The sequence below is a fragment of the Penicillium bovifimosum genome (genome assembly GCF_028826915.1).
Source record: "Penicillium bovifimosum strain IBT 22155 chromosome Unknown utg000002l_segment0_segment0, whole genome shotgun sequence".
Lineage (NCBI taxonomy): Eukaryota > Fungi > Ascomycota > Eurotiomycetes > Eurotiales > Aspergillaceae > Penicillium > Penicillium bovifimosum.
This window is the reverse complement of record NW_026622711.1, coordinates 4,824,213-4,849,806: the sequence shown is the minus strand read 5'-3', so window position 1 is coordinate 4,849,806 and position 25,594 is coordinate 4,824,213. Positions and strand designations below refer to the sequence as shown.

Sequence of the window (25,594 nt, the reverse complement as noted above, 5' to 3'; positions counted from 1 at the left end):
CCAGTTTTGAAGATTACCCGGGGTGGAGGCTGGTCGGTCCGAATCCCGGGAGCGACGGTGCGGACAAAAGAGCTACTCACAGGAAATAGCGGGGAATATTGTCTTGGCCGTTACTGTTAAGATGTATAAGCATCTGAGATCAATTACGAGCGTGGACATTGCTCGAAACCATATTGTTCAACCTCCAATCTACAACCCTCTTCAACCGCGCAGTATCCTTTCCGTCGGTCTGCCATGGATTTCAACCTTGCACTCGTCTGTGGTCCCAAAGAGCCCCAACTATGGCTGAAACGAATGGGCGCTTTGATTGATGACCGGGCTGTCCAGTCTGGGGATCGCACTGCTGTTGTGTTCCCATGGCAGTCCGTCCGCCTCTCATACAGTCAACTGGCAGATCGAAGCAAGATCATGGCCAAAGCAATGTTGAAGATGGGCTTGCAGCATGGCGACTGTGTGGGTATCATGGCAGGGAACTGCTATCAATATATTGAAGTATTCCTGGGTGGTGCGCGCATCGGATGCCCTGTTGTTGTGCTGAACAATACATACACTCCCGCAGAGCTGGAAAATGCAGTCTCCAGAAGCTGTAAGTTAGCGAGTATTTCTTATTATCCGTGGTCTCTGGTAGTCAATAGCTTACAGTCCAAAAGCCTGTAAGCTCATATTCCATGCTACCAACATTGGATCTCGAAATCTCCACGGTCATATCGAGGCTCTTCGCGGACGACATTACCCGAATCCGGCCCTCCCTGATCTTCGCCGTATTGTCTCTCTCGGACTAGAAACATTTCAAGATGGCGGTATAGAAGTTCAATTATATAACGCATTCACGTCCAATGGCCTGTCTGAGTCAGAGAACAATTCCTCCTTGGAACAAGCGGAAAGTCGAGTCATTCCTGAGGATGTGGTGAACCTGCAATTTACTTCTGGTAAGGAGTTCAGACTGAGACCGAATGCAACTGTTCGGGACTGATTTGGCTCTGTAGGGACCACTGGCTCACCCAAGGCTGCAATGCTTACACATACGTGAGTCTTCCATGCTTCTAATCCTTCTGCCTATACACCGACTCCAGATCAGATTCTTACCACAGACGATACAGCAATCTGATCAACAATGCCCAATTCGTCGGCAGAGCAATGCGACTCACTCCCGAAGACGTTGTTTGTTGCCCGCCGCCCATGTTTCATTGCTTCGGACTTGTCATGGGTTTCCTCGCCTCATACTTCCACGGCAGCTCGATCGTCTTCCCGTCCGATTACTTTAATGTGGATAAGGTCGTTGATGCCATCCTCAAGGAGGATGCCACTGTCCTCCTCGGCGTTCCAACCATGTATATGGCCGGATTGGAAGTCATGGCAAAGACGGGACAAAGACCCCGTCGACTGCGTACGGGACTCGCTTCTGGCTCGCCGGTTTCGCAAGATCTCATGAACCAGATACGAACGACAATGGGAGTGGAAAAGATGCTTATCGCATATGGCATGACTGAGACCAGTCCAGTGAGTTTCATCACTTCATTGGATGATTGTGATCAGAAGGGGACCACAACAGTAGGTCGCGTTTTGCCCCATGCAGCCGCCAAAGTTATCGACGCTGTAGGTAATATTGTCCCTCGAGGTCAGCGAGGCGAACTGTGCACCAGTGGCTTCCTGTTGCAGAAGGGATACTGGAGGAATGAAGAGAAAACCAAAGAAGTGATGAGAAAAGACGAAAATGGTGTTTTGTGGATGCACACCGGCGATGAAGCCATGATTGACGCCGAAGGATATGCACACATCACGGGCCGAATCAAGGATCTCATCATTCGAGGTATGTCAATATCCTCTGGTATTCTCTTCGCTTACTTACATTCGCATTCAAATAGGTGGAGAGAACATCTTTCCCCGGGAAATTGAGGAAAGGCTGATGACCCATGCTTCTATCTTTGAAGCCAGCGTAGTCGGAATAAAAGACGAGCGATATGGCGAGGTTGTTGGGTGTTTCTTGAAGCTATCTGAAGGGTGTCAAAGACCTACAGAGCAAGAAATCATGCAATTTGTTAGCGAGAAATTAGGTCGGCATAAAGCCCCCAAACACATCTTTTGGCTTGGAGATGCTGGCGTGGGTGAGGAGTTCCCCAAGACTGGCAGTGGCAAGCATCAGAAACATGTCATGAGGGATATTGGCAATCGGTTGGTGGGAATGGCACCGGTCAAGGCCAGGCTGTAGTACTTTAGAAGGAAATAGTTACATTGGAAGACGTTCTGAGCTTCGTTCTGAGCAGAATGGAATCAATGGATCATGGATGTCCATGTCGGATGGTTTGAGTCAGCTGCTGCCTTGCTGCCTTGCTGCCTAGTGGCAGCCTTGTTAATGAGGCTCCTTAACTTTTTTCACCCTCAAGCAGATCAGAATAGATTCCCCTAATGATCTGTCAGCGATTGGCCGATTGCTTGCTCGGTTGGCTTCGGTCCTTCGGACGATAGTTCATTCGGTTCGATTCCGAAAGGGATTGACTAGGCGCCAACCTGCGTAGACGGTCGATCCTGGTCGTCTCGGTCCGAGGCTCGGACAGCTCAACTCCCCCTCGATGTCTGGGCAAGATCCGGTCCGGTTGAGACCGTCAAAGATACTCACTTGATGAGATCCCCGGAAATTCGCCTGAAAGGATGTCTCATTGGAAGGGTATCCGCTTGACACGTTTGCCAACAATTAAATACGCGACACCTAAGCAGCGCGACAGCAACGGGGCACGTCGATTTAGGCAGACTACTCTAAGGCTACTGCAGGGAGAATCTTCACACCAGACGAAACCAAATCAGTACAACTTCGGAGAGCCTCGACAAATCTCGCGCACATCTCAACCCTTTATAATGCATCCTGCAGTTCGAATCGTGGAAGTTGGCCCACGGGATGGACTTCAAAACATCAAAGGCGCAATCCCCACCTCAGTCAAGCTGGAGTTGATACGCCGACTCAAGCAGACTGGACTGCGCACAGTGGAACTGACTTCTGTCGTCTCACCCCGGGCAGTTCCTCAATTAGCAGATTGTCGCGACCTTCTTCGTGACCCAAGCGCCAAGACACTGTTGCAAGACTCGCAATCTCGTCATCCTGTGTTGGTGCCCAATCTCAAAGGGCTCGAAATTGCCATTCAACATAATGTCCGAGAGATTGCTGTCTTTATCAGCGCCACGGAAGGGTTCAGTAAGGCGAACATTAACTGTACGGTGGCGCAGGGCATTGAACGGGCGACTCAGGTGATAATTGCTGCTACAAATGCCGGACTCGCTGTGAGAGGGTGGGTCGATCCTGTTCATTCCCTTTGCAACTGCGGGTAGTTTTCTGACATAGTCAACAGATATGTCTCTTGTATTTTCGCAGATCCATATGACGGTCCAACTCCATTGCCAGCAGTACTTCGCTGCGTCACAGCCCTTTTGAGCGCCGGCTGCTACGAAGTCAGTCTCGGGGACACGTTGGGCGTTGGATCTCCTGCCAATGTGCGAGAGTTGTTCCAATATCTCGCGAACAACGGTATTCCAGCAGGCAAGCTAGCAGGCCACTTCCATGATACCTACGGCCAAGCCGTAGCAAATGTTTGGGAGGCCTTCAATTGTGGAATCCAAGTTTTTGACAGTAGCGTGGCTGGACTTGGTGGCTGTCCCTTTGCACCAGGTGCCAGGGGAAATGTCGCATCCGAAGACCTCGTGTACATGTTCCAGAACGCCGGAATCGAGACAGGTGTTGATCTTGTGAAGCTGGTTGAGACTGGAGCCTGGATATCGAGTCAACTGTCAAGGACCAACTCCAGCCGAGCTGGAACGGCACTAGCAACCAGAGCGCGACTTGCCACGCGTACGAGTCCTGAAAAGACTGATTCGAAAACCATCTCTCTTCTCACATGGAAGCTCGTCTCGGAAACGGACGGGCTGCAGATCTACCGGTCTGGCGTAAATCTGAAGATCGTCTTAAACAGACCAAAGAACGGGAACACTCTCACGGCCATCATGATCGCCAATCTGACTCGAGTAATATCAGAGGCTAACACCGACCCATCAACCTCACGTATCATCATCACCGCTAACGGCAAGTTCTTCTGCACGGGAATGGACCTAGGCAAAGGCAGCACTGCAGTTGGCGAGGGCGGATCTACCAGCGACAACCAGTTCATCGGTCTTACAAGACTCTTCGAGGTGATCGACCAATCTCCTAAGGTAACCATTGCAGCAGTCAATGGGCCCGCTTTTGGAGGCGGGGTGGGATTGGCGTTCTCTTGCGACATTCGACTGTTCACACAGAACGCAAACCTGACGCTGAGCGAGGTGAAGCTAGGACTGTGCGCGGCAACGATTTCCAGATATGTGATTCGTGAATGGGGGCTTGCATTCACTCGCGAGGCTATGCTCTCAGCTCGTGCTGTCACACCGCATGAGCTGAAGGCGATTGGAGTCGTTGCTGGTATCGTTGACGACCAAGAACATCTGCGCATTAGTCTAGATGAGCTTCTGATCCAGCTTAAGACTGCTTCTCCTAATGCTTCGAGGATGTCAAAGGAGCTGGTGAGACTCGCTTGGGCTCATGGCGGCGAAGAGAGGCAAGCATCTGGAATAAAGAGTATTTTCGAGGAGATGATGCGGTCAGATGCCGATGGAGCTCATGGGGTGAAGGAATTCCAGGCTAAGAGGAAGGTAGATTGGGATGCCTATGTTCAACAACAAGGAAAGGCCAAGCTATGAGGACGCCAGAACTGGTAGGTAATTATTTTTGATAGAGTGGAGCTCTTCACGCTCAATGAAGTCTTGTGAAAAGAATTTGTGGACATTAAAGTAAAGCGCCGCCAATGACCAAACGTACAACTTTCCAAATTAATATGTACACAGGGACTCGACATGGAGATCCAAAAGTAGCAAACAGGAAGAGGAGAAGCAAGATCCAAGCCAGTACTGAATTCCGCCACGCCGATTAAATGCTGTAGGATTGATCCAAAAAAAAGGCCCCTGGCGTACCAAGGCCGTCGCAAGGAAGACCCGATGAGAGTCCCATTGCTCATGTCTCATTGCTTCGTGCAAACAAAAGAGAAAAGGGGGGAAATTAACAAAGGAGAATCGTGGGAACGCCATCCACATACAATGCGGAAGCCTCCAGAAACAAGGGATATCCAACTCAAACTCATGAACACGAATCAAAAATGCAAGCATTAGATGACGACCACATCACCCTCCGCGTCCGCGGGGTCAGAGACCATCATGTCCCCGTATTTACCAACCGCAAGCAGCATAGTGTCATCCTCAAGGTCGATAGCGCTGTCGTCATTATTATGCCCTTGGAAGGCCGGGTCTTGGAGAGACAGCCGTTTTTCGTTCGGAGGATGTTTGAACTCCGGCTGTTGAGTTCGGGGCTGGGCCTGCTGAGTATTGTGAGCCACGGGACTGGGGTCGGTCTTGACTCGGGCATCGTTTGATACGTCAAAAGGGGATGCCTCAGTGGCGGAAGCCGGTCTCATCTGAAAATTCCCGAGAGATTCCGGACCGAACGTTGCGCTTTGCAGAGATCCAGGAGTATTGCGCATAAACCCGCCCTTCTCAGCTTGCCATATCATCATCTCGTGGAAGAAAACCTTGGTCATCCACCACGCACTGAAGCTAGGTGCTCCAGCTAGGGTGAGACGGTGGAGCACATTGTCCCACAGAGCATCAACCTTCTCAATGACACACTGGGTACGGTGGTTGGAAAAGGCGGCGGGAATATTGAGAATGAACTGGACCCATTTGTCGGGGAAGTTGTACTCGTCTCCCGGAGCGCATTCGACGGGGAACTTATGAGCCGCAATAGACTCAGGCGTGTCAGGTCTAGTGTAGAAGGGCAAGCTTGTGGAGGGGTCTGCATCGGACAAAGGAGTCAACAAGGCACGAATGTCATGCTTGAGGATCTGCTCCGTTGCTAGCTCAGCACACGTGGGAATATTGGCCTTGGTCATCATATCACTGGGATTGACCATCGTTTTAAAGTCAGTCCACATCTGGTTTCGGTTATCGGGATGGCAAAGCCAAGCAGCGGCAGCGTTAGCTGCCTGGTTCACATCAAGCATATGCTTGAGAAGGTTGCAGAATATGTGGGCGGGAATCAGGCGTGCTAGGGAAACATGCGTTGGTTGAGTCTTGAAGGTTTCAGCGATGTGCCCACAAAGGCGTTGTGAGATGGAGTTGAAAGCGTCCAGGACTGGCTTGGGGACTACCTGGGTTGTCAGGGGCGCCACGAACGCAATCATCTTCTGATACATCATCCAATCACACTCCTTGATCCATGGAGCGAGGTTAGGATGGGTCAAGAGCTTTTGAACAGGAACAGTGAGAGTTCCATGGAACGCGGAAAAGTATTTCATGAGGTTCCTTTCCTTGCAGTATCGGAAGCTGTCAATGACCGAGATGCAGTGGGATCGATATAAGGCAGCCAGAGCCGCTGCAACTTTCGAGTCCGTGTTTACTGGTAGATAGCTACGCAGATCAGGAAGTTGAAGGGTCTCATTATCAACCTGCGTGTTCTCATCCATCGGGAACTGAAGCATTTGGTGGATCATCTTCCCAGCCTGCTGGGCCACGTTCTCACGGGTGATCGTTGCATCTGGGCCGGATTGGGTGTGGCCCTGACAGTTGCAGTCTGCAGGAGATGGGTTGTTCGGGAATCGAGGGGCGAAAGAAGTTGTAGGAGAAGGGAAGACGGCAGTGTCGGCAGTCGGTTGATGTACGCTGGCACTGAGGCTTTCGTCAGTAAGAGTAAGTTGGGAGATGAGTGAGCTGAATCTTACCTTCTCGAGCGCATGCCACTGGCGGATCGTGGGGGCATAGAAGCGGCACCATTTTGATGTTGGGGAACCTGCGGGTTGAGTGGCGCAAGCTTCTGTTGTTTTTCCTCAATCACCGACAGATCCACATAGTGATACTTTGACTCGCCGCGGACTCCGAGACGTCGGGTCTGTACATTGGGGAAGATGATGCGAACAAGCTTTCCAAAGGACGCAGGGTTCAGGACTGAAACTCGTTCCGTTCCACAGTTCTCTGCGTAGCAGCAATAAACCCGGTCACGACGCACTGAGCCACTGCTCTTGCGGCAATTCTCTCTCAACCTTTGCAGATGGTTAGAATCACGATATAGGCACTCAGCGCTCGCGGTCAGATTTCTTACCAAATCATTGCGAAGACCTGCTTCACTTTTTCGGCCTTGCCCCCACCACCCTCATTCTTCATCACTTCAGCTGCCATTTGCTTGAGACTCCATCCCTCGTACTGGCGAAGGAGCTTCCGCAACTCGTTGTCGTTTGCGACAGTGGAACTGGCTCCTCTTTTCTTTTTTCCGCCCGGTTCCGATATCTCTTGTTCCTCAACGAGATGGTCCGGAATGTGGTTTTCCACGCCACTGTCGTATATCGGCTGGTATTGTGGAACAGAAACGTTGGGCAGGCCATTCGGAAGATCTGGCTGTATCGAGTGATGGGACATTGCGTGACCTTGCATCGGGTGGTTTGGGAAGTCTTCTGGTCGGTGTATCACAGAGTGGGTGTCCTGCATCGATTGATCCAAAGACCCAGCATTGGAATGATGTGACAACTGGTTTCCGAAGCGCATCAGCATATCCTCCGGGTTGTTGAACATGTGTTGACCATTTCCCACTTGCGAGGTCATAAATTGGGGGAATCCGTCGAGGTGTTGGTCCTGAGTTTGTTGGGTGGTGCTCGAGTGAATGCTTGCTGTCGAGCCTCGGGATCGAGGACGACGGCTAGCCCTTGACACAGCCTCAGAGCGTGCTCGCACTGGGTCCGCAGTACCTGGCCGGCTGTGAGGGGCGATCTGTGTTGTTTGGGAGACGACACTGCCCTGTGAATGAGCACGGGCTAGAACGCACGTCAGGATGGCCACCAAAGGAGTAACAACAGATTCGTTTTGGATTTCGTATTGTACTTACCGAGTTCTGGGGGCATCATGTTCCGTTCCAAGTGTTCTGTGCAGGTTAGTAAGTGGAGGAGCCGGTAACCACAGCGATGGCCAGTCCTGCGTGGTTCTTTCGCACGATGTTTCCACGATCATTCAAATTCACAAAATTTGGCAAATACACCTGACAACAAAACATACAATCTATAGCAATCCAAAATCATCAACCGAAATCCACTTGTCGCGAGCCAGCAGGGGCTATGTCAGGCTAGCCGCGTTGTGTGAGTCGAAGATGATAAACAGAAAAGGGCCGTTCCTCTGACAACGTTGTTTTTCCCAGGTAGTCACGTGCGGCGGTCAGCATTCCTACCAAACAAAACAAGGGTCTTAAGCAATGTGAACACTATGTTGATATGTACAGAGTGGTGACCTGGCTATATGTAAAGTCTGGTGTAATTGCAGCAGCTATTCTATCACAGATCGATGGTCCATAAGTCATTTAACAACGAGAGCATAGTGTTTTGGAAATTCTGAACTTGGACTTGGGAGGGCCGGTTTGCCCCACGTGACCTATGTCAACAAAGACTACGGAGTACTCCGTACTGACTCCGTAACTACTGTGTAGGTATGTCACATGTGCACCTGGGCAGATGTAGGATGGGACCCGGGATATTAAATTGTGAAGAATAGCATAATACCTCACCAATCACCATATGCATGTTGTACTCAGTAAAAACAAATCAATTGGATACATACCCCAAAGACAAAGAAGTGTACTCCGTAGTCCGTACACCTTCCAAGGTTCCAGGGAAACCTGAGGTTGAAACTGCCTGGGCGGATCGTCCAATTACATCATTCTACGGCCCGAAATTGTTCCGACTCCATCACGTCACACGTGGTTGTATGTGTGTACTCCGTACATCTCTAACTATGGAAGTTAACGTTAACTAAATAGTTAGTTAACTATTGTTTTTCTGTTAACTAACTAGGTAGTAGGTCACATTATCTCATTCAATAGGTAATAAGATTAAGCTCTAGGTACGAAAGTCCAGCTGAAAACACCCAATTGGCCATACCTACTATCTTCCCCATGTACTGACCAAGGTATATCCTCACCAGCAAACAGCCCGACTATATGGAACGGAACTTCCATGATGCTACCTACGGACATAGGTAACCCTATGTCAATGATATTACTTAATTGCCTGGGCAGCCTGATATTGCGATGTACGCAGTATTCCGAGGTTACTGATCAAAAAGTTCACGTCCCATGCCTGAACAATGATAAATGTCCGATATCGTCTGACTGGAACCATGGAAAGAGGGGGTCCCACACGGCAGAACTCTGGAACAGGCACAAACCCCAGCATAGGTTGGCCTCTAATTGGCTTATGCTGATCAACAATTTAATTTTAGAACTCCTTGGCACCCCAAAGACAAATCACAAAGCACGGCGTTTCACGCGAGATCCGTGTAAGGCAGTAGGGCTGTGATGTCACTAGTTTAGGAATTATCTCCAGATTTTCCCTCTCTTCTGATTTCCCCCTGTTCTCCAGTTCTTCCCCAAAGCCCCTGAAACATGCAGAAATTCAAGGAAAAGTTCGAACATGGAGTCGACCACCTAGAGGAGTCATTAAAAGGTCAGTAGAGACAATTCACCCCGCTGGGACACGGGAATTGACATCCTTTTGGAAAGACACCCATATCCACAATGTCAAAGCCGACGCCACACATCTAAAGCACAAGGTTGGCAAGTTTTTTAACATCCTCAACCCGAACCATCGCCATGATGAGCGACACGAACAAGAGACAGACCGCAAACGCTCCGAGATCGCAGATTCACACCGGTTCAAATCTTTTGCCCCTGTTCACGATGGCAATCGCGTCAAGTGGTATGTGGATGGCAAGGATTACATGTGGGCAGTCTCAGAGGCTCTAGAGAAAGCCACCGAGACCATCTATATTGCCGATTGGTGGCTCTCCCCAGAACTCTTCTTGCGCCGCCCTCCAGTGGATAATCAGGAATGGCGATTGGACCATGTCTTGAAGCGTCGCGCAGAAGCAGGCGTAAAAATCTATATCATTGTCTACAAAGAGGTCAGAATGGCCATATATCGTCGGTATCAGAAAGCGCTTTATTAATAATTCGTCTGCAGGTGAACCAAGCTCTGACTTGTAACTCTGCGCACACTAAATATGCCTTGCGCAACCTCTGCCCCGAAGGAACTCCTGGCCACGGCAACATCCGCGTGTTGCGCCACCCCGACCACAATGTCTTTGAGAACGCAGCCGATATGACTCTCTACTGGGTATGTACAGAACTTCCATTAGGCTAGAACCAAGAACTGACAGTCAACAGGCACACCACGAGAAATTCATTGTAATCGATTACAATGTGGCCTTCATCGGCGGCATTGATCTTTGCTTTGGACGGTGGGACGCAAACCAGCACCCACTGGCTGATGTTCACCCCGCAGGTCTGCGAGACGATATCTTCCCGGGACAGGACTTCAACAACAACCGAATCATGGACTTCCAGAGCGTAGACGACTGGCAGAGCAACGAGGTCAGCAAGGCTGACTACGGCCGCATGCCCTGGCACGATGTGGCCATGGGGCTCCAGGGAGACTGCGCCTATGACATTGCTGAACACTTCGTGTTGCGCTGGAACTTCATCAAGCGTGATAAGTATAAGCGCAGTCATGATGTAGATTGGCTGTTGATGGAGGGCCGCACGGGCGATCAAGAAGATATCATTGCCGTGCAGCGACCCAAGTACCCTTGCGGCGAGTACATCCAGCACCCGCTAACCCCCCTGTCCACCAAGTCTCGCGGCAATATAGGTACTGTGCGCGCTCAGATTGTGCGAAGCAGTGACGACTGGAGCAGCGGTATCCTAAACGAGCACAGTATCCAGAACGCATACTGCGAGACCATTCGCAATGCCGAGCATTTTGTGTACATCGAGAACCAATTCTTCAGTATGTCTCTCCGGTTCCAACGTGTAAGAATTCGCTAACCTTCCCAGTCACTGCCACCGGCGACCAGCAAGCTCCGGTTTTCAATCAAATCGGTCGAGCAATTGTTGACGCCTGTGTACGTGCAGGCAAAGAGGGGCGCAAGTTCCGCGTCATCATCGTTATCCCTGCGATTCCTGGATTTGCTGGCGATTTGCGCGATAATGCTGCGTTGGGTACTCGAGCGATCATGGACTATCAGTACAAATCGATTTGTCGCGGGGAGCACTCGATCTATGGGCAAATTGAAAAGGAAGGCATTGATCCTAGAGGTAGGTTTGTCCTGGATTCTAATCCTGGTTTCGAATGCATGTCTGACACGCTTGTTCAGAACACATCTTCGTATTTGCACTGCGTGCTTATGATCGAATTAACAAAACGCCTGCTCTTGAGGAGCTCGAGAAGCAAGCTGGTGTTACATACCATGATATCCAGCGCGGTATCGCCGAGTCAATCATGAGCGAAAGTGTGCACCCGGCGGTGGGCAAAGAGGGTGATGCCAACGAGAAGAACTACGATGCCGATCAAAGCCAGAAGGAAGAAACTCTGCGCAAGCTCCAAAACTTCCAAGAGAAGGTCGAGCAAAGAAAGGCCGAAGACGGATTCCACAGCAAGGATACGGTTTCGCAATGTACTATGTTGAATGGAGGCAAGGTATCTGACGAGAACTGGGAAGGCGACCCAGAAGCCGAGAAGGACAATTTCGTCCAGGAGGAGCTGTACGTGCACGGCAAGGTGTGCATCGTCGACGATCGCACCATCATCTGCGGCAGTGCCAACATCAACGATCGGGTAAGTAAAGCGGGCGCACTCCATTCCCCATTCTGTTCTGTATCTGACACCGGATAGTCCCAACTCGGCTCGCACGACAGCGAACTAGCGATCGTCTTGGAAGATCAAGAGCTCATCGACAGTCGAATGAACGGGCAACCGTACCGAGCGTCCAAATTAGCGGCGACGCTACGGCGCCAATTGTGGCGCGAACACCTAGGTCTCCTGCCGGCGCAACAATACGACGCCACGGACCACCCGAACGCGCGACCGCCCGATGAGTGCCTTAATGAGATCGAACTCGGAGCGGAGAATGAGTTTGTGACGGATCCACTGAGCGATGAAGTCTGGAACACATGGACATCACAGGCGACTCAGAATACGGAGACGTATCGCACCCTGTTTCGGGCGGACCCCGACGATAACATCAAGACCTTTGAAGACTATGACAAATTCCGGCCGCGGGGCACACACCGGGAAGGTCATTTGTTCGATCCGTATGTGCCTGTCAAGGAAGTGCGTGAGAAGCTCGATCTCATCAAGGGCCACCTTGTCTGGCTGCCGTTGCAATTCTTGTGCGACGCTGAGATGGCGGAGCCTGGATTGGCTGTTAATCAGATTACGGAGGTGAGTTTGGATTGTATCCAATGACCTAGGCTTATTTTCGAAGGGATTGCTAACTGGTTTGGACAGAGTATTTACACTTGAGTCGAGATCTGGACTTCGAAGGAAGGAGATCTGCACATACCGCGGTGGGGTGATTATTTCCACTTTGGTCAACAAGCACATAATCCGACTGTCATTCAGAATCAATATTGGATACCCTAGTACAGAATACCAGATAGTCTAATCAACTTTCGAGTGTAATCAGAAGAGCTACACGGGGTACGCAGTCTACTATCAAATAAATCGACGGCATCTTCCAGGCCCTTCTAAACAACCCCAAACTCCAGACAGTACTTTTGCCCTAGAGACAAAGGTCCTTGCGTAGTGGGGAAACAATAGAGTTGTCCCAAGGCCTTGGAAACCTCTAACCCTTAGCCGTGGTTTAGTCTTCCAAGGATGGTCTAGCCTTGCTTTAGTGTTGTTCTAGTTATTTAGTCTCGAGCTAGTCGATTTAAGTGGCATTTTTAAGTTCTCTTAGTCCCAGCGATGGACTACATGTACTGTGCCTTTGAACTTGGTAAAAGAGATCTGATACATCTCATTTTCCAATTGAACCTTGCAGCCACTTGCAGTCTTCCCATCCACCGGAAAAATATTCCTCAAAGGCCAGATGAATGTGGAGAAAATCGGTCTCTTGGCAATCGATCCTTTAAATCCTCCCGAAGTCCTCCGCAGATGCCCACAGGTTAGCACCTCGGTACTTTTATTGCATAATTTGGTCATAGAAGGGTCTCGAAAATGTGACGACCGGATCTCTGACCGAAACTCTGAATTGGCTTTCCACATCGGGCTCTAAAATTATGGGGTTCGTATGGCGATTGGTTATTGTCACCAGCTTCGATCGGCCCATATCTCTATGTAGAGACGACACAATTTCAGGTGTTGAAATAAGGCCAATTAAGATCTACATAGGACAAGTGGATTTGGGTCATCGTAGGGATCCCAATGTCGAAGGGCCACGTTCGGCCGAGTATGGAGTACAAACAGTTGCATGCATAGGACGGCACACAGTAGCGGAAGAAACCAATGAATAACCATAGTATCACAATTTCCTAGCAAAACCAAGTGTAGAATACAAGACCATTGGTCCAGAAGAAGAGAAAAAAGATAAGCCAAAAGAACCTAGAACCCGATCGAACAAGAAAAAGAAGAAGAACAGGTCTAAGTATAACTCCTCCGAATGCGAGCACGAGATGCAGTCAAAAACTTTTGGGACTTTTGGGACACACCAAAATGCATCAGAATTGCAAAATCGCCAATCGAGGGCAACGAAGAGGGACGGAAAACGAGATCCGACTCCAAGGGGCTGGGGCCGTGGGAATTACCCTTGCACTGGTATTATGCAGAGGAGCAGATCCCTCCTGTAAATGTCGGGGGACCAATGCAGTACTCTGGAGGGGGAGTTAGCATGTTCGCAAGGAGAAAACAATTCCAAATCATCAGGAAAAATCACTCACCAGGGCTCATCTAGCTCTTAGTGTTGTGGCACGAATTGCAACGACAGTGGCCACAGATCTTGCAGCGCCAAATGGCCACGAAGGGACCCGAGTTGCAGTCGGAGCAACGCCAGGTCAGGATGTTGCCATTGGTAGCCTGGACAATGGCAAAGACGTGACCGGAACACTGGTTGGCCATAGTGATTTGATGGAGTTGGATTGCTGTTTCAGTTTAGTACTTAGTTCAACATGGAAACCCGAGGGTTCGTTCACGTACATATCAAGGACCCGAGGGACTGGAAGCGTCGATCCACAAGACACGGAGAAGATATCCAAGTACTTGGATTGGGGAGATTGGAAAGAGAGAAGAGGTAGAAGATAGAAATGCAAGATGAATGTCAATGAGGCAAGGTATTCGAGAGTCGATGTCTGAGAGATGCGACTTTCAAGCCAGGACAACTCAGCCATTATATACTGCTTGAACAGATCACGGTGAGAGGAATCCCAGATGCAACCAGTCGACAACTAAAGAACCGAAATACGCAGCAAGCCGTGACGACGCATGTAACCGGGATGAAGTGTGGAAGAATAAAAAACAAATGAAAATCCAAAACAATAGGGAATAGAAGGGTATTATAAGTCAATAGATCTATAATTGCATGGCAGTTTAGGCGAAGACACGAGATCTCGAGGGCATAGAGAGTGATAGGGGTCGTATAAAAAGAAAAGCCGAAAGCCAAGTATGAGACTGTCAGTCGAAATATGACAGAGCCATGGCTAAGGATCGAGATCGACTAACTAAGTTAGGTTAAGAGATCGAGGTACTTTCGACCTATCCATGGATCCGTATATCGATCATCTCGGTACTTTTGGTCTTTTTTGCTTTTGGGCTCTTCCCAGCGATCCGGTCCGATCGATTGCATATTCAATCTCAATAGGGTCAACTCGAGATGTAACGTACAGTGTATTTGCACCCTATTTATCAGGTTCAACCTACTTCTCTAAGGATTTCTAGGAATTTCCCCTGAAAGTCTCGTCAATTGATACATCAATTTGCGCTTGGGCCGAGATCCACTTTCATCGATTCAGCTATTTCGGCTGTTCCATAAGGCATTCTCATCTACTCTTCCATTCCTCTCCTATCAACCCTGTAGATCGCCCGGGACACCCGTTGCATTAGTGCTGGCGCTTGGCCCAATTGCTTATTGAATAGCCGCACCGGAAAATGTAATTGTCTCGTTTAGGATCTCTGTCACATCCATAGAATCCACTTGTTTCTTCTGAAATTCGACTGCAGTCTAGCCATCTTCTCCGGCGACTGCATGGGGAAGTCCCAGTTCTTTTTCTCATGGTACAAGAGTACAAGAATTGAACACAGAAAACGGCAAGAGCCATCCCCCGTATACCATTGACATGCCAGTGAATTTTCTCTGGGGTAACACAACGGGAGGTTGTCGATGTTGTATGGTCGAGTCCGTTCTGCAGCTCTCAACTGAAAGGGGTAGTCAAGGAGAGACAGGGATATCTGCATTTCCGACAGTTTTGCAGGGAAGGCTTGACTATGTAGTGAGAGATCCATCTGTCACCCCTGAAGAATTGCAAATAGGGCCAGCCAGAGCCGTTCGAGAAGACAAGAACGTTATACTTGGAAAGACCCTGGTCTCATTGATGACAGAGAGCTAATAGAGGGAGATATAATTCCGGAATAGTTGTCGATCAAAGGGAACGTGCACACCGACACTCCCATTGCGTCGAGATATCTTCTCTGCCCGGCGATCGCCAGACCACGACTAAATCACCAAACCAGCTTCCAGAATCACGGCCAACTGCATCGAGAGAAGGGCAAAGGATCGAAGTCAACCGGACAATTCGGCATCATTCGGAAGGAAACCGTCCTGCTGATACACCCGACTACCAGCCAAGTTTGCTCGGTGCATGATCAAGGCACAGAAGGAAAAAAAAATGTCAAGTGGGAACTGTAAATTGTTTGCTATTCAAGTACGGTATGTATGTTCGACATCGCCTCTTGCACCACTTCCACGACCGCGAGGCCAAGTGTTCCAAGGAACTGAGAAAGGGGTGACATCTCCATGCTCTCGCCTCCGAAGAGGAAATAGCATGGAGCAAGAAAACAACATCAATTCAATCTGCCAACGCTCCGTTAAGAACACCTTGTGGGAAACGAGATGCTCCTGCAGAACCCAGAGTGGACTGCATCGCTGGTTTGGGGGAAGGGGGATTGGGATCACTCTACAGCTGGGGGAATAGAGAGATGGACCGGAGAAAGATCCGGGAAGGGGGTTGTTCATTGGATAGAAAATAGGTATCATGTCATCAACGGTTGCAGGGGAACCTGCGCATCAGTATGCAGAGACACCACTCCAGGCGCTCTTGTTTGTTTCGTAAAATTTCCTCATTACTACTGTCTGCCTCATCAGTCGTTAAGGTGGAAGAGGGCCGAGACGCTGCTCCATTGTTAGTGAATGATCACGCGACATCTATGGAGAATAACCAACCTTTCACCATAATGGTGTCTCCGAATGCTCTCCGCCAAGAGACTCGACACGTCAATGACAATCAACTTCTTCGATCGCCGCAACATTGAGGGTGAGATCGGGAAAGTGTTAGTCACGACGATGTGGTCAATTGACCGGCACGCTTCCATCTGGTCCAGAGAGTTCTCTCCGAACAGTCCGTGGGTGGCAATGCAGTAGACCTTACTGGCCCCGCCACGTTTGACAACAGTCTCTGCAGCCGCAATCCATGATCCGCTCTTGTCAATCATGTCATCGACGAGGAAGACAGATCGATCGCGCACCTCGCCCACCAACGTGATGGTCCTTTCATCAGTGGGGCCGCCGCAGACACTGGCTTCATCATCAGACTCGACAGCGTCAAAAGATCCACCCAGCGCATGATCGGGAGGCTGCGACGAGGCGTTGGAGATGATGGAGTTAGCCATGGCATCAGTGATAATGTCTGTATTATCGTGGCTGCTGCTGCCAGCTCCCGGTGTAGTGCCACCAGAATGTGACTCTTCGTTGATACGATAATCGTCATCAACCAGTTGGCCTTGCACCAGACGGCCGGTGATCACATCTCGCACACGCACGTCCGTGTACTCGCAAGCTGCTTCCAACTCCGACAGGCGGCGGGCCGCAGGCGGGGTCTCTGGGCGCAGCAGGTACCGTTCGGAAGGGGGAGTGGTAGGCTCCCGCTCTTCCGGAATGGGAGGTGTTGCAGGTGCTCTGTGAGCACTGTGCATGTGAAGCTCAAAAGGCTGTGACTCCTTGGCAATACGTGAATCATCATCCACGGCATCGAAGAATACAGTGCTGTCACTCATGGTGGCCACGGGAACCTTTGGGCGCCGACGATCTGTCGTCACGATACCGAAGTTGAGCTTCAAGGTATCGGCCAGCGAGGTGACTCGCTTGGTTCCACCGGCATTCTTACTGACGACCACGGCGTCTTTCCAGCCGGCAACATTCATGCGGATCCAACGGGCGATGAACGGTTCGGCAAACAGGTTGTCGACCGGCTTTCCGAAGAACCCTTGCATCTGGGATGCCTAGGAGCCCATCAATATCCATAGTAGAAAACTCAACATCGCATAGAGACATACGTGTAGGTCCATAGTGATAACATGGTCCACGCCGGCGATCGTCAGGAGGTTGGCTAGCATGCGGGCCGTGATGGCGCCACGGTGGCTCTTCTTCTTAGATTGACGCGAGTATGGGAAGTATCTCAATCGGGAGTCAGCATTCACCGCTTCAATCAGACAGGACGGGCAGCATACGGCATGACCGCTAGGAAAACGAGTTAGTGGGGCAAGCTCTTGGACCTGGAGTGAATGGTGACATACCTGTGATCGACTTGGCCGAGCCTCCCTTGCACGCTGAGATCATAATCAGGAGCTCCATAACACTGTCGTTAATCTTCTCGCTTCCACTCTGGATGATATAGACATCCTGGTTTCGCACCGAGGTATCGATGTTGACACTCGTCTCGCCATTGGCAAATTTTCCTAAGTTAGCTTTGGCTGGAACAGTGCCCAGTCGCTCGCAAATAGTCTCTGCGAGACGTGGATGGGAATTTCCCGAGAATATCTGAACGCCCCGCATGATGTAAAAAACATGAGTGACGTGAGGGAAAGAGAAAGAGAAGAAGAAAAAAAAATCGGGGAAAAGTTTCGGGAAAGTTGCTAGACAGGTCTGAACCGTTCACCGTATTGAGTTTTTTCCTTCCGAGGCCGATGGACGGGGTTGGATGTTGCATCACCACATCCCCCCCACCATGTCAAAATTTCCAGAAATACAAGGCGGAGGCTCCTTGATTTTAGCCTGGCAGGTCAAAGACAAGCATGTGCTAGTCATCGGAGGTGGCGAGGTACATGATTGCTATGATACGAAGCTATATGCAAGCTGTGGCTGATCTATATATCTCCGAATAGGTTGCTGCGGGGCGCATTGTGCATACCCTCAATGCCGATGCTCGGGTCACTGTGGTTTGTCCTGCTTCTGGACTCAACGATGAAGTAGCTTTCCGAGTAACTGCAAAACAAGTTGCACACATTGATCGGAACTTTGAGCCGTCCGACCTTGATAATGTGGACATGGTGCTTTGCGCCATTGACGATCCGGAGGCCTCAAGTCAGGTCTGGAAGCTCTGCAAGGAGAGACGAATTGCAGCCAATATCGCCGATGTTCCGCCCGAATGCGATTTCTACTTCGGCAGTGTCCATCGTGATGGACCATTGCAGATTATGGTCAGCACCAATGGGAACGGGCCTAAGCTGGCTAGCATCGTGCGCAAGAAGATCGCCGAGACCTTACCGGCCAATATGGGAGCTGCCATCGAGAATGTTGGAAAGCTGCGGAAGAAGCTCCGGGAGGTTGCACCCAATCCAGAGCAAGGTCCGAAGAGGATGAAGTGGTGAGTTACTGCATTCTGGCCCTCTATGCAGGACTATGTGGTAGCTAACGTCCATAGGATGTCCGGTGTCTGTGAATCGTGGAGCTTAGAGGAGCTCGTACAGATGACCGAGAAGGACATGGACAGTGTATTGTCCTTTTACGAATCAGGGAAGATACCAACATCACAGGAAATACAAAAATAGACAGCGAGAAATTCAAGAGATATCTGTTCTTATCAATACAACACCTATGGACGTCTAAAAGTAAAACAAAATGTCCTGTGGAACAACACGAGACCCGAATAGGGCTATAAAACGCTTGAAAGATTAGGCCGGCAATGATATCCAAAAATCAAGCAGACACAATTAGACATCGCTATCACGGCGAGCCGCCTTCTGGGAGACGGAGCTGCGCGGGCTGATAGGGGCGTCTAAGGGATTGGGCGGCGCAATGCCCAGTCGGACCTCGCCAATCCGACGTAGCAGAGACTGAAGAGCAACGCGAATCTCCGGGTTAAGATCACGACTCAGCAACTCGATGCCGAGCGGGTAAAATGTCTCGATATGCTTATCAAAGTCTTCCTGCGGGAAGTTGGTATATCCGTCAATGACATCGACCACCACTGGACGCCAAGCTACTATGTTGCGATGCTGGGTGTCCTCTTCAAGACGAACGAAACAGCCAATGATATCCGCACAGAGTCTAATGAGGTTAGCAAGAAACAACACAAGACAGGATGGTAGGTAGAGTCAACTTACGGAATCAGTGCAGCCTCGGTCTCTGCGCGGCTGCTTCGTCTCTCTTCCCGCTCATCGTGGTACATCCGGAAAAGGATACGCACGTAGGTAGAGGCACTGCCGCTCTCTTGTTTCAACAGATTGGGAGGCTGCTTCATGAAGCCTTGGCGCCAAAGTTGCATGCGTAAGTCCTTATCCTCGTTGAATTTCTTCGCGAACTGATAGCTCTTCTTCAGCAGTCCCATGAGCCGGAGAAGCTCAACACTTGGGATCTCTGCATAGACATTCTCGTTTGAGAAAAGCTCATGAACGGTCTCAATCATGAGAAGCTGCAGCACGCAGTTCGTGATTATACGGTTGAAATACCGACGTCGAGCGGCAGTGACAGCCGCTGGTTGCTGCTGGTCCGACTCAGGGCGATAATCTTCTAATTCGGCGCGGGCTTCACTTTGCACAGGAGGATTTGCATGATCCTGGAAAGATGATGTGCTTTGGGACCCGTTGGTCTCAGGAAGATCTCCCGTTGTAGCAGCCGCACCCGGAGACTGCGCCGAGTCTCCATTCACTGTTTCTGTAGGTTTCGACATCGAAACAGCAGCCGTGAAGAGTTCATAAGCGGTCGTCTTGCTGAATAGCTCCACGAAAGCTCCAACGATTTGGGACCAATGTTCCTGCTTGAACTTGGTGACATTCTGCAGAATAAGTTGTTGCAAGCAATTACTTCCAATGCGTGCAATTGTGTCATTTTCTTGACAGATGCATAGCGTCAACAGTTCCAAAAACCGGCTCAGCATATACTCCAAGGCTTCGAAATAGTGTGTGAAGAGGGTGATCATGTTTCGCAGCGCCTGGATCATTGTCGTAGACAGCCAGACCGAAAGGTCCTCGTGATTTGGAACCTTGGACATTTCGGACTTAGACTGCAGGACAACGAAGATTGGATAGAGCAGCTGTCTCCAGAGGACATCCCAAAATTCCCTAGGGAAATCGCCGCCGTGTCGGATCAGCGTATCAAAGAGGTATGTAAGTGCCCGTGAACGGACCTCGAGGTCATCGCCAGTCATTAGTACATCCTGGAATGCAATGAGAATGGGATACCAGAACTGCTCCTCTTGAGATTGGCGTGTAAGTTGTTTGGCAAGATTGGTTCCATTGTCCTGGAAGGTAGCCGCCGAGGCACCACGGTGTGACAAGGGACATTCCGGGGTACGCAGCATCTTGGTGACAGTAGATCTGAGGGTCTCGATTGCCTGCAGCGATTTCTTTTGAAACTTGGAGTTCTTCGAGAATTCAGTCAGGCAAACGATAAGGTCCGCAAAAGCGCCTTGGGTGATCACTACGCCAAATCTGGTGTTGTAGACCTGGGTTACATGGTCAAAGGCCATGTTGACGATGGCTTCTGTTCGATGCGTTAGTGACGAACGAGAGACGGAGTAATACCAGCAAGCAATCCTTACCATAAGGTTCCCGTGCTGCAACCGTGAAGACGCCAAACATGGTCTTCCACCCGGAACGGATATTGTCACCACGGGCCTGGATCATCTGGATAAGGCACCGCAGAATCATGTCCTTGACAGCAGCGCTGGTGCTGTTCGCCATTACATGCTCAAATGGCTTAAGGAAGTCCTTTTGGAACTTGAAACCAGGCAACTCCTCGATCTCCATGAACCGCATTGAGAGTTGTCGGAGCGAATCCAACGCGAAGAAAACAACCGTAGTGTTGGAGTGGCAGCCGACTTGGTTAAAGTGTTGACCCAAGACGTCCCAAATCTTAGACCATTCAATCCTGACTCGAGTCATATTATAGTAACTGATCTCGACTAGCTTCTGCAAGCTGTAGGTGCGGGGCGAATCAGTGTGACCGGAAGACTGAATTTCTTGCCAGCTGACCTCGCTCAAGGCCCGGACAAAATCGATGATGGCCTCATGCGACAGGTTTGCGGTATTGGTGAAGATACGGTCCACACCACGAATCATGTTTGCCGAACGGCTCTCGATAGCAATTTCTGGACGGAAGCCAGCTGGCCCATTAACAGAGCGGGGGCGAGCCCGCCGTGTGCTCTGCATGGATCTGCGAGAGTTATCTACCGATGAGGGAGCCCTGGAAACATCAGGCAGCGATCCCTCATCGACGCCATCGCTCAGAAGTTGTAGCCGATCAAGTTGACTGACGCAAGTCAGAACATCCCGCCATGAGCTCTGGAGATGATTGCCCTCCGTGAAAGCGACATCGAGCAAGGCTTTCAAAGCTTCGACATTCTTGGCCATCATCTCCCTTACGTTTCCAAGGTTGGTGAACTTCGCCAAAGCAGTCACAAATGCGACACGAGGAGTCTCTAAGCCGAAGGCACAGCTGATCCGGATAGACAGTTTGAGTCCCTCCATACAGAGCCGGATGGTTTCCAGGCTCGACGTGTCCTGCATTGGGGCGGACAAACCAGACAGGAAAGACATCCAGGTAACGTTGAACATTGACCCAACATGACGTTCTGACGTTGCTGGAATGAAATGCGAAAGCGCGTCTTTGACTGCGGTCTTGCGTTGGGCTCGAATAAGGGAACGGTAGAGTTGTTCTGTCTTGTTGGCCATTTCCTCAGAAGCCTGTGCGTATCTTTCACCCTGGAGGTCTCGCCCGACGGTAGCAAATACTTGCCCGGCTCTTGTGGCAAGGCCAGTTGGAGCGGCAGGTTGAGGGTTCAAATTAGCAGCATGTTCCTGCTCGGTATATAGCACAATTTCGTTGCTTCCGATCTCCTCATAGATGGCTCCAAGGTAGTCAGCCGGCAAATCCTGACTGTCATTAATACCACGGTTGTTCTTGATGAAATCTTCCTTGGTCATTCGGCGGCCCTTCATTTTTGTGCTGTGCTGATCCGTATTGAGTAGAATCACCGAATATGCAAGTACATACGCCGTGTCAGCATTGGCGAAGGCATTGGGATTTTGAGTCGTGTAACGTTCGGCGAACTTGAGCATGAAGCGATCGATCTTTTGAGCCTCACCAGGTAGGCGGAAATGCTGCAAGAAAAAGCGTAGGGCATCAACAAAGCGCCGCTTCCCGAAATCCATCAGATCAACGAAGGCGTGCATGATGGCGATGTTTTCCGGCTCGCCCTCGCCAAGATACTCTCCCAGCATAGCTTTGTCAATGCGGTCAGTGCGTAGCATGAAGCTAGCAATGTCTTCAGGAGACTCGGATTGAATAAAGCCTTCCTGGAGCAAAGCCTTGATGCCACGCTTGGGCTTGAAGTTGAATTGTTGCACGGCATTTGTGAGAGCGATTTTGCGCTGCTTGACTTTTTCGATCTGATTTGGGTCGTCTTCAGGCATAGGTGTGGACCGACCTGTTCCGCCCTCGAAGGACTCGGGATGTGGTGAAACCAGTACGCTTGTGTCCAAGGACTCGCGCGAGTTGTCCATCAGTTTCGACGGGACAGCTGCCTCGGGCTGTTCATCGATGCGCTGCGCCGCCCAGTTGTCCAGTGAGCGTAGTATCTCCACCAGACACTCCAGAGCCTGCTGCTTCAAACCGTACTCCGATGGAATGTGAGGCATCGGGGGTGATGGAGCAGGAACAATGTGGGCAGTTGTCAACGAAGGAGGTAGAGTTCCTCGATGATGCCACTCAGACCCAACGCTTGTCATTTTGGTGTGTTGTTCCTGGTATTGTTGTTGCTGAGAAGGAGTTGTTGCAACCGGTACACTCGCGTACCGTGACAATTGTTCAATGACACTGAGGAGGTTAGTTCATGGCCAAAAGAGATGGGATAGAATCTAACAACACATACTTTTGGAAAATATTCTCTAATGCCGTCCTATCACAGTCGTAGTTGAGATAGATCTCAACTAGAGCCCGTGGGTCGCTACCTAGCCTCTCCAAAATCTCCAAGAAGTACTGCTTTTGGAAAGCAGGAGCTCCGCGCTTTTCAAGAATGGCCAAATAGATTTCTTTCAAGAACACCTCGAGCTCCTTCTTCATCATGACTCTCATGTCCTTAAGCATCAGCCAGAAAATCTCACAGCAAACTTTGAAGACATGAGGCACCGCGCTGGAGCCATTGCGACTTAGACTCAGACATAAATGAGGCCGCACAGCCAACAGGAGATTCATGCCACCCGCGCTGGATGAGCTGTTCTTGATTGCTGCTAGAGGAGAGAGAAATAGCGCGGTGTGGTTGTTAATCAAATAATGAATCAAATGCAGTGAAAGTAGCTTCGATCTCATGTTCTGGGATTTGACATCTTGCTGCTGCTCATGAGTCAGGACCTTATGGCTCAGCTTGCAGAGCGCTCGGAAAACCAAGAAAGCATCTTTGACATAGATGTCATCCACATCGTCCTCGGCCGAGCTATCATCGTCCTTCTCCTCGAGGATTCCTGACATCGATCGCCTCGCCGATCGCTTAGCGCGGGTGACCGTAGTTGGGGCATTGTCATTGACAGAGGTGACCTCGTTGGGCGACTCGAAACTCTGCAAAGTGAGTTTCTCGGCGGTGGGCTCTTTGGACACCGGTTGATCTGCTGGAGACACAGAAGCCACTTCTGAATTTTGACCCACGTCACTGGCCGATGCGTCGATGGATGAAGATGGCTTTACCGACTCTCGCAGGCGAAGCTCTTTGAGGTCCAACCGTACTCGCACTCGCTCAAAGACCGTGCCGACCATTTGTGTAAGCGACCCCTGGGCGATCTGTTGGTTTTGACTGGATTTGGAGTAAATGAAAATGTTGTAGATTTGACGGACGGCTTTCAGGAGACCAGCTCCATGCACCACGATCTTGTCGTTTAGGACGGCGGCCAACAGCGACTTGATGATTTGTTGTTGAATCTCAATCGCCGTGGCTTCATTCTCAAAGCAGTCGCAGATTGCATCAATCGCGCGTTCGATAAGTGGAGGCTGCTCAGGGTTGGGTTGATTTGCCGTTTCTGCGGACGGGAATGCAAAATAGGAGTATGTGATTAGCTTTCCGATGCAATCCAACGCAGTTACCTGCAGAGGGATGCTGAGCGCTTTGCTCGCCAGATGAAGAGGGCGGAAGATGAGCTCCGGGTCAATTGCTTGTCCGTCGAGTTGCTTGATGTTGGTCAAAGCGACCTGTGTGGCTTCCTCCAACTTTTTGTCCCGCCGGGCGTCCCGCGAGGCAGCAATATTGTCCAGGGCCGTCACGATAAAGACTGTCGAGCTGACCGGACCGGATCGCTGCGTCATGAATGTAGCAGTTGTTGAGCGCGAATCGGATCGCAACCTGTGTTCCGTTGCATTGTCCTCCGCGGACGGTTCCTGAATGGTGGGCGGACCGTCTGCTTGGGGCTGTTGTTCAGCCTGTTCAGGGTCATCCTTAGGCGGCACGTCTGGTTTCTCTTCAACTCCCTCCTCCTTGGCCACTTCATCACCTTCCTCCTGGTTCGGGTCTTCTGGTTCGGTATGCTCGGGCAATGTAGGCTCGTCTGAGTTCACTATTGTAGAAGATACATCGGGGGTCTCCACGGGTTTCTCGGGCATTTCAATGGATTGGGTCGGCTCAGAGCCGGGTTCGGTGTCCGCCATTGTCAGTGTGACTCCGGGCGGAGTGATCTAATTAGACCAAAAACATCGAACAAGCAAACGTGTGGGGAAGCTCAGAACAGTCGCGGTTGCACATGTAAGGACGGGGGCTGCGTGTCTTCTCCAAATCGGGACTAATGCAGGCTTACCTCATCTACATAGCCCCCGGGCGGTTTCAAGCTAGATGCTGGTCGCCGGTTTTTGTCCGGCAGAAAATTAATTGGTCGAATGCGGATTTTGAGACATTTTTGTTGATTTTGCATTATGTAATATTTAACATTGTACTAACTAACTAACTAACTAGTTACTTATTTGTTGGAGATGTATGTAGGGAGTCTGGCATGACTGGTCATAGACTCATATGTAGCTCAAGCCTTTGAATAAGAGGTTGCTTGTACCCTACTTATTCTGAAGACTGAAGACATATTTGTCTGCTCATCCAAGGCGGTGAAAGGAATTTGCGCCCAGATCGAGACGGAAAAGCCTAGCACGTGACTTTGTCGGAAGAGGCCGCTGCCGCTCCTCTCACCGGGAGCCATAGGTAGCTCAACAGAAAAGTTCGTGGTTTAGAGACAACTCCTTCCACCCCAACCTTATC

The 25,594-nt window shown here is 50.3% G+C and overlaps 7 protein-coding genes across 7 annotated transcripts; 4 read left to right on the top strand and 3 right to left on the bottom strand.

The window, feature by feature from the left end:
- Nucleotides 1-234: 234 nt before the first annotated feature.
- N7515_003033 (uncharacterized protein) lies at nucleotides 235-2,209 on the top strand (the record flags this gene model as incomplete). Its single annotated transcript, XM_056663777.1, has 5 exons — nucleotides 235-586; nucleotides 651-929; nucleotides 987-1,026; nucleotides 1,101-1,810; nucleotides 1,866-2,209. 5 exons carry the CDS (start codon nucleotides 235-237, stop codon nucleotides 2,207-2,209), a joined length of 1,725 nt encoding a protein of 574 aa, XP_056525890.1.
- A 644-nt stretch (nucleotides 2,210-2,853) lies between these two features.
- On the top strand, nucleotides 2,854-4,719 carry N7515_003032 (uncharacterized protein; the record flags this gene model as incomplete). Its single annotated transcript, XM_056663776.1, has 2 exons — nucleotides 2,854-3,281; nucleotides 3,342-4,719. 2 exons carry the CDS (start codon nucleotides 2,854-2,856, stop codon nucleotides 4,717-4,719), a joined length of 1,806 nt encoding a protein of 601 aa, XP_056525889.1.
- Nucleotides 4,720-5,180: 461 nt separating this feature from the next.
- N7515_003031 (RFX family transcription factor) lies at nucleotides 5,181-7,961 on the bottom strand (the record flags this gene model as incomplete). Its single annotated transcript, XM_056663775.1, has 4 exons — nucleotides 5,181-6,735; nucleotides 6,789-7,106; nucleotides 7,166-7,871; nucleotides 7,943-7,961. 4 exons carry the CDS (start codon nucleotides 7,959-7,961, stop codon nucleotides 5,181-5,183), a joined length of 2,598 nt encoding a protein of 865 aa, XP_056525888.1.
- A 1,526-nt stretch (nucleotides 7,962-9,487) lies between these two features.
- pldA (uncharacterized protein) lies at nucleotides 9,488-12,404 on the top strand (the record flags this gene model as incomplete). The annotated part of the gene is made up of 8 exons (XM_056663774.1): nucleotides 9,488-9,548; nucleotides 9,605-10,005; nucleotides 10,065-10,217; nucleotides 10,268-10,889; nucleotides 10,937-11,197; nucleotides 11,257-11,717; nucleotides 11,775-12,323; nucleotides 12,390-12,404. 8 exons carry the CDS (start codon nucleotides 9,488-9,490, stop codon nucleotides 12,402-12,404), a joined length of 2,523 nt encoding a protein of 840 aa, XP_056525887.1.
- Nucleotides 12,405-16,232: 3,828 nt separating this feature from the next.
- Nucleotides 16,233-17,922, bottom strand: N7515_003029 (ribose phosphate diphosphokinase subunit PRS1; the record flags this gene model as incomplete). Its single annotated transcript, XM_056663773.1, has 5 exons — nucleotides 16,233-16,263; nucleotides 16,315-17,369; nucleotides 17,424-17,544; nucleotides 17,598-17,607; nucleotides 17,664-17,922. The coding sequence occupies 5 exons, from the start codon at nucleotides 17,920-17,922 to the stop codon at nucleotides 16,233-16,235; spliced, it is 1,476 nt and encodes a 491-aa protein (XP_056525886.1).
- A 172-nt stretch (nucleotides 17,923-18,094) lies between these two features.
- N7515_003028 (bifunctional precorrin-2 dehydrogenase/sirohydrochlorin ferrochelatase MET8) lies at nucleotides 18,095-18,917 on the top strand (the record flags this gene model as incomplete). The annotated part of the gene is made up of 3 exons (XM_056663772.1): nucleotides 18,095-18,187; nucleotides 18,252-18,733; nucleotides 18,791-18,917. 3 exons carry the CDS (start codon nucleotides 18,095-18,097, stop codon nucleotides 18,915-18,917), a joined length of 702 nt encoding a protein of 233 aa, XP_056525885.1.
- A 162-nt stretch (nucleotides 18,918-19,079) lies between these two features.
- N7515_003027 (Arf family guanine nucleotide exchange factor SEC7) lies at nucleotides 19,080-24,999 on the bottom strand (the record flags this gene model as incomplete). The annotated part of the gene is made up of 4 exons (XM_056663771.1): nucleotides 19,080-19,416; nucleotides 19,473-20,850; nucleotides 20,909-23,184; nucleotides 23,240-24,999. The coding sequence occupies 4 exons, from the start codon at nucleotides 24,997-24,999 to the stop codon at nucleotides 19,080-19,082; spliced, it is 5,751 nt and encodes a 1,916-aa protein (XP_056525884.1).
- Nucleotides 25,000-25,594: the final 595 nt, after the last annotated feature.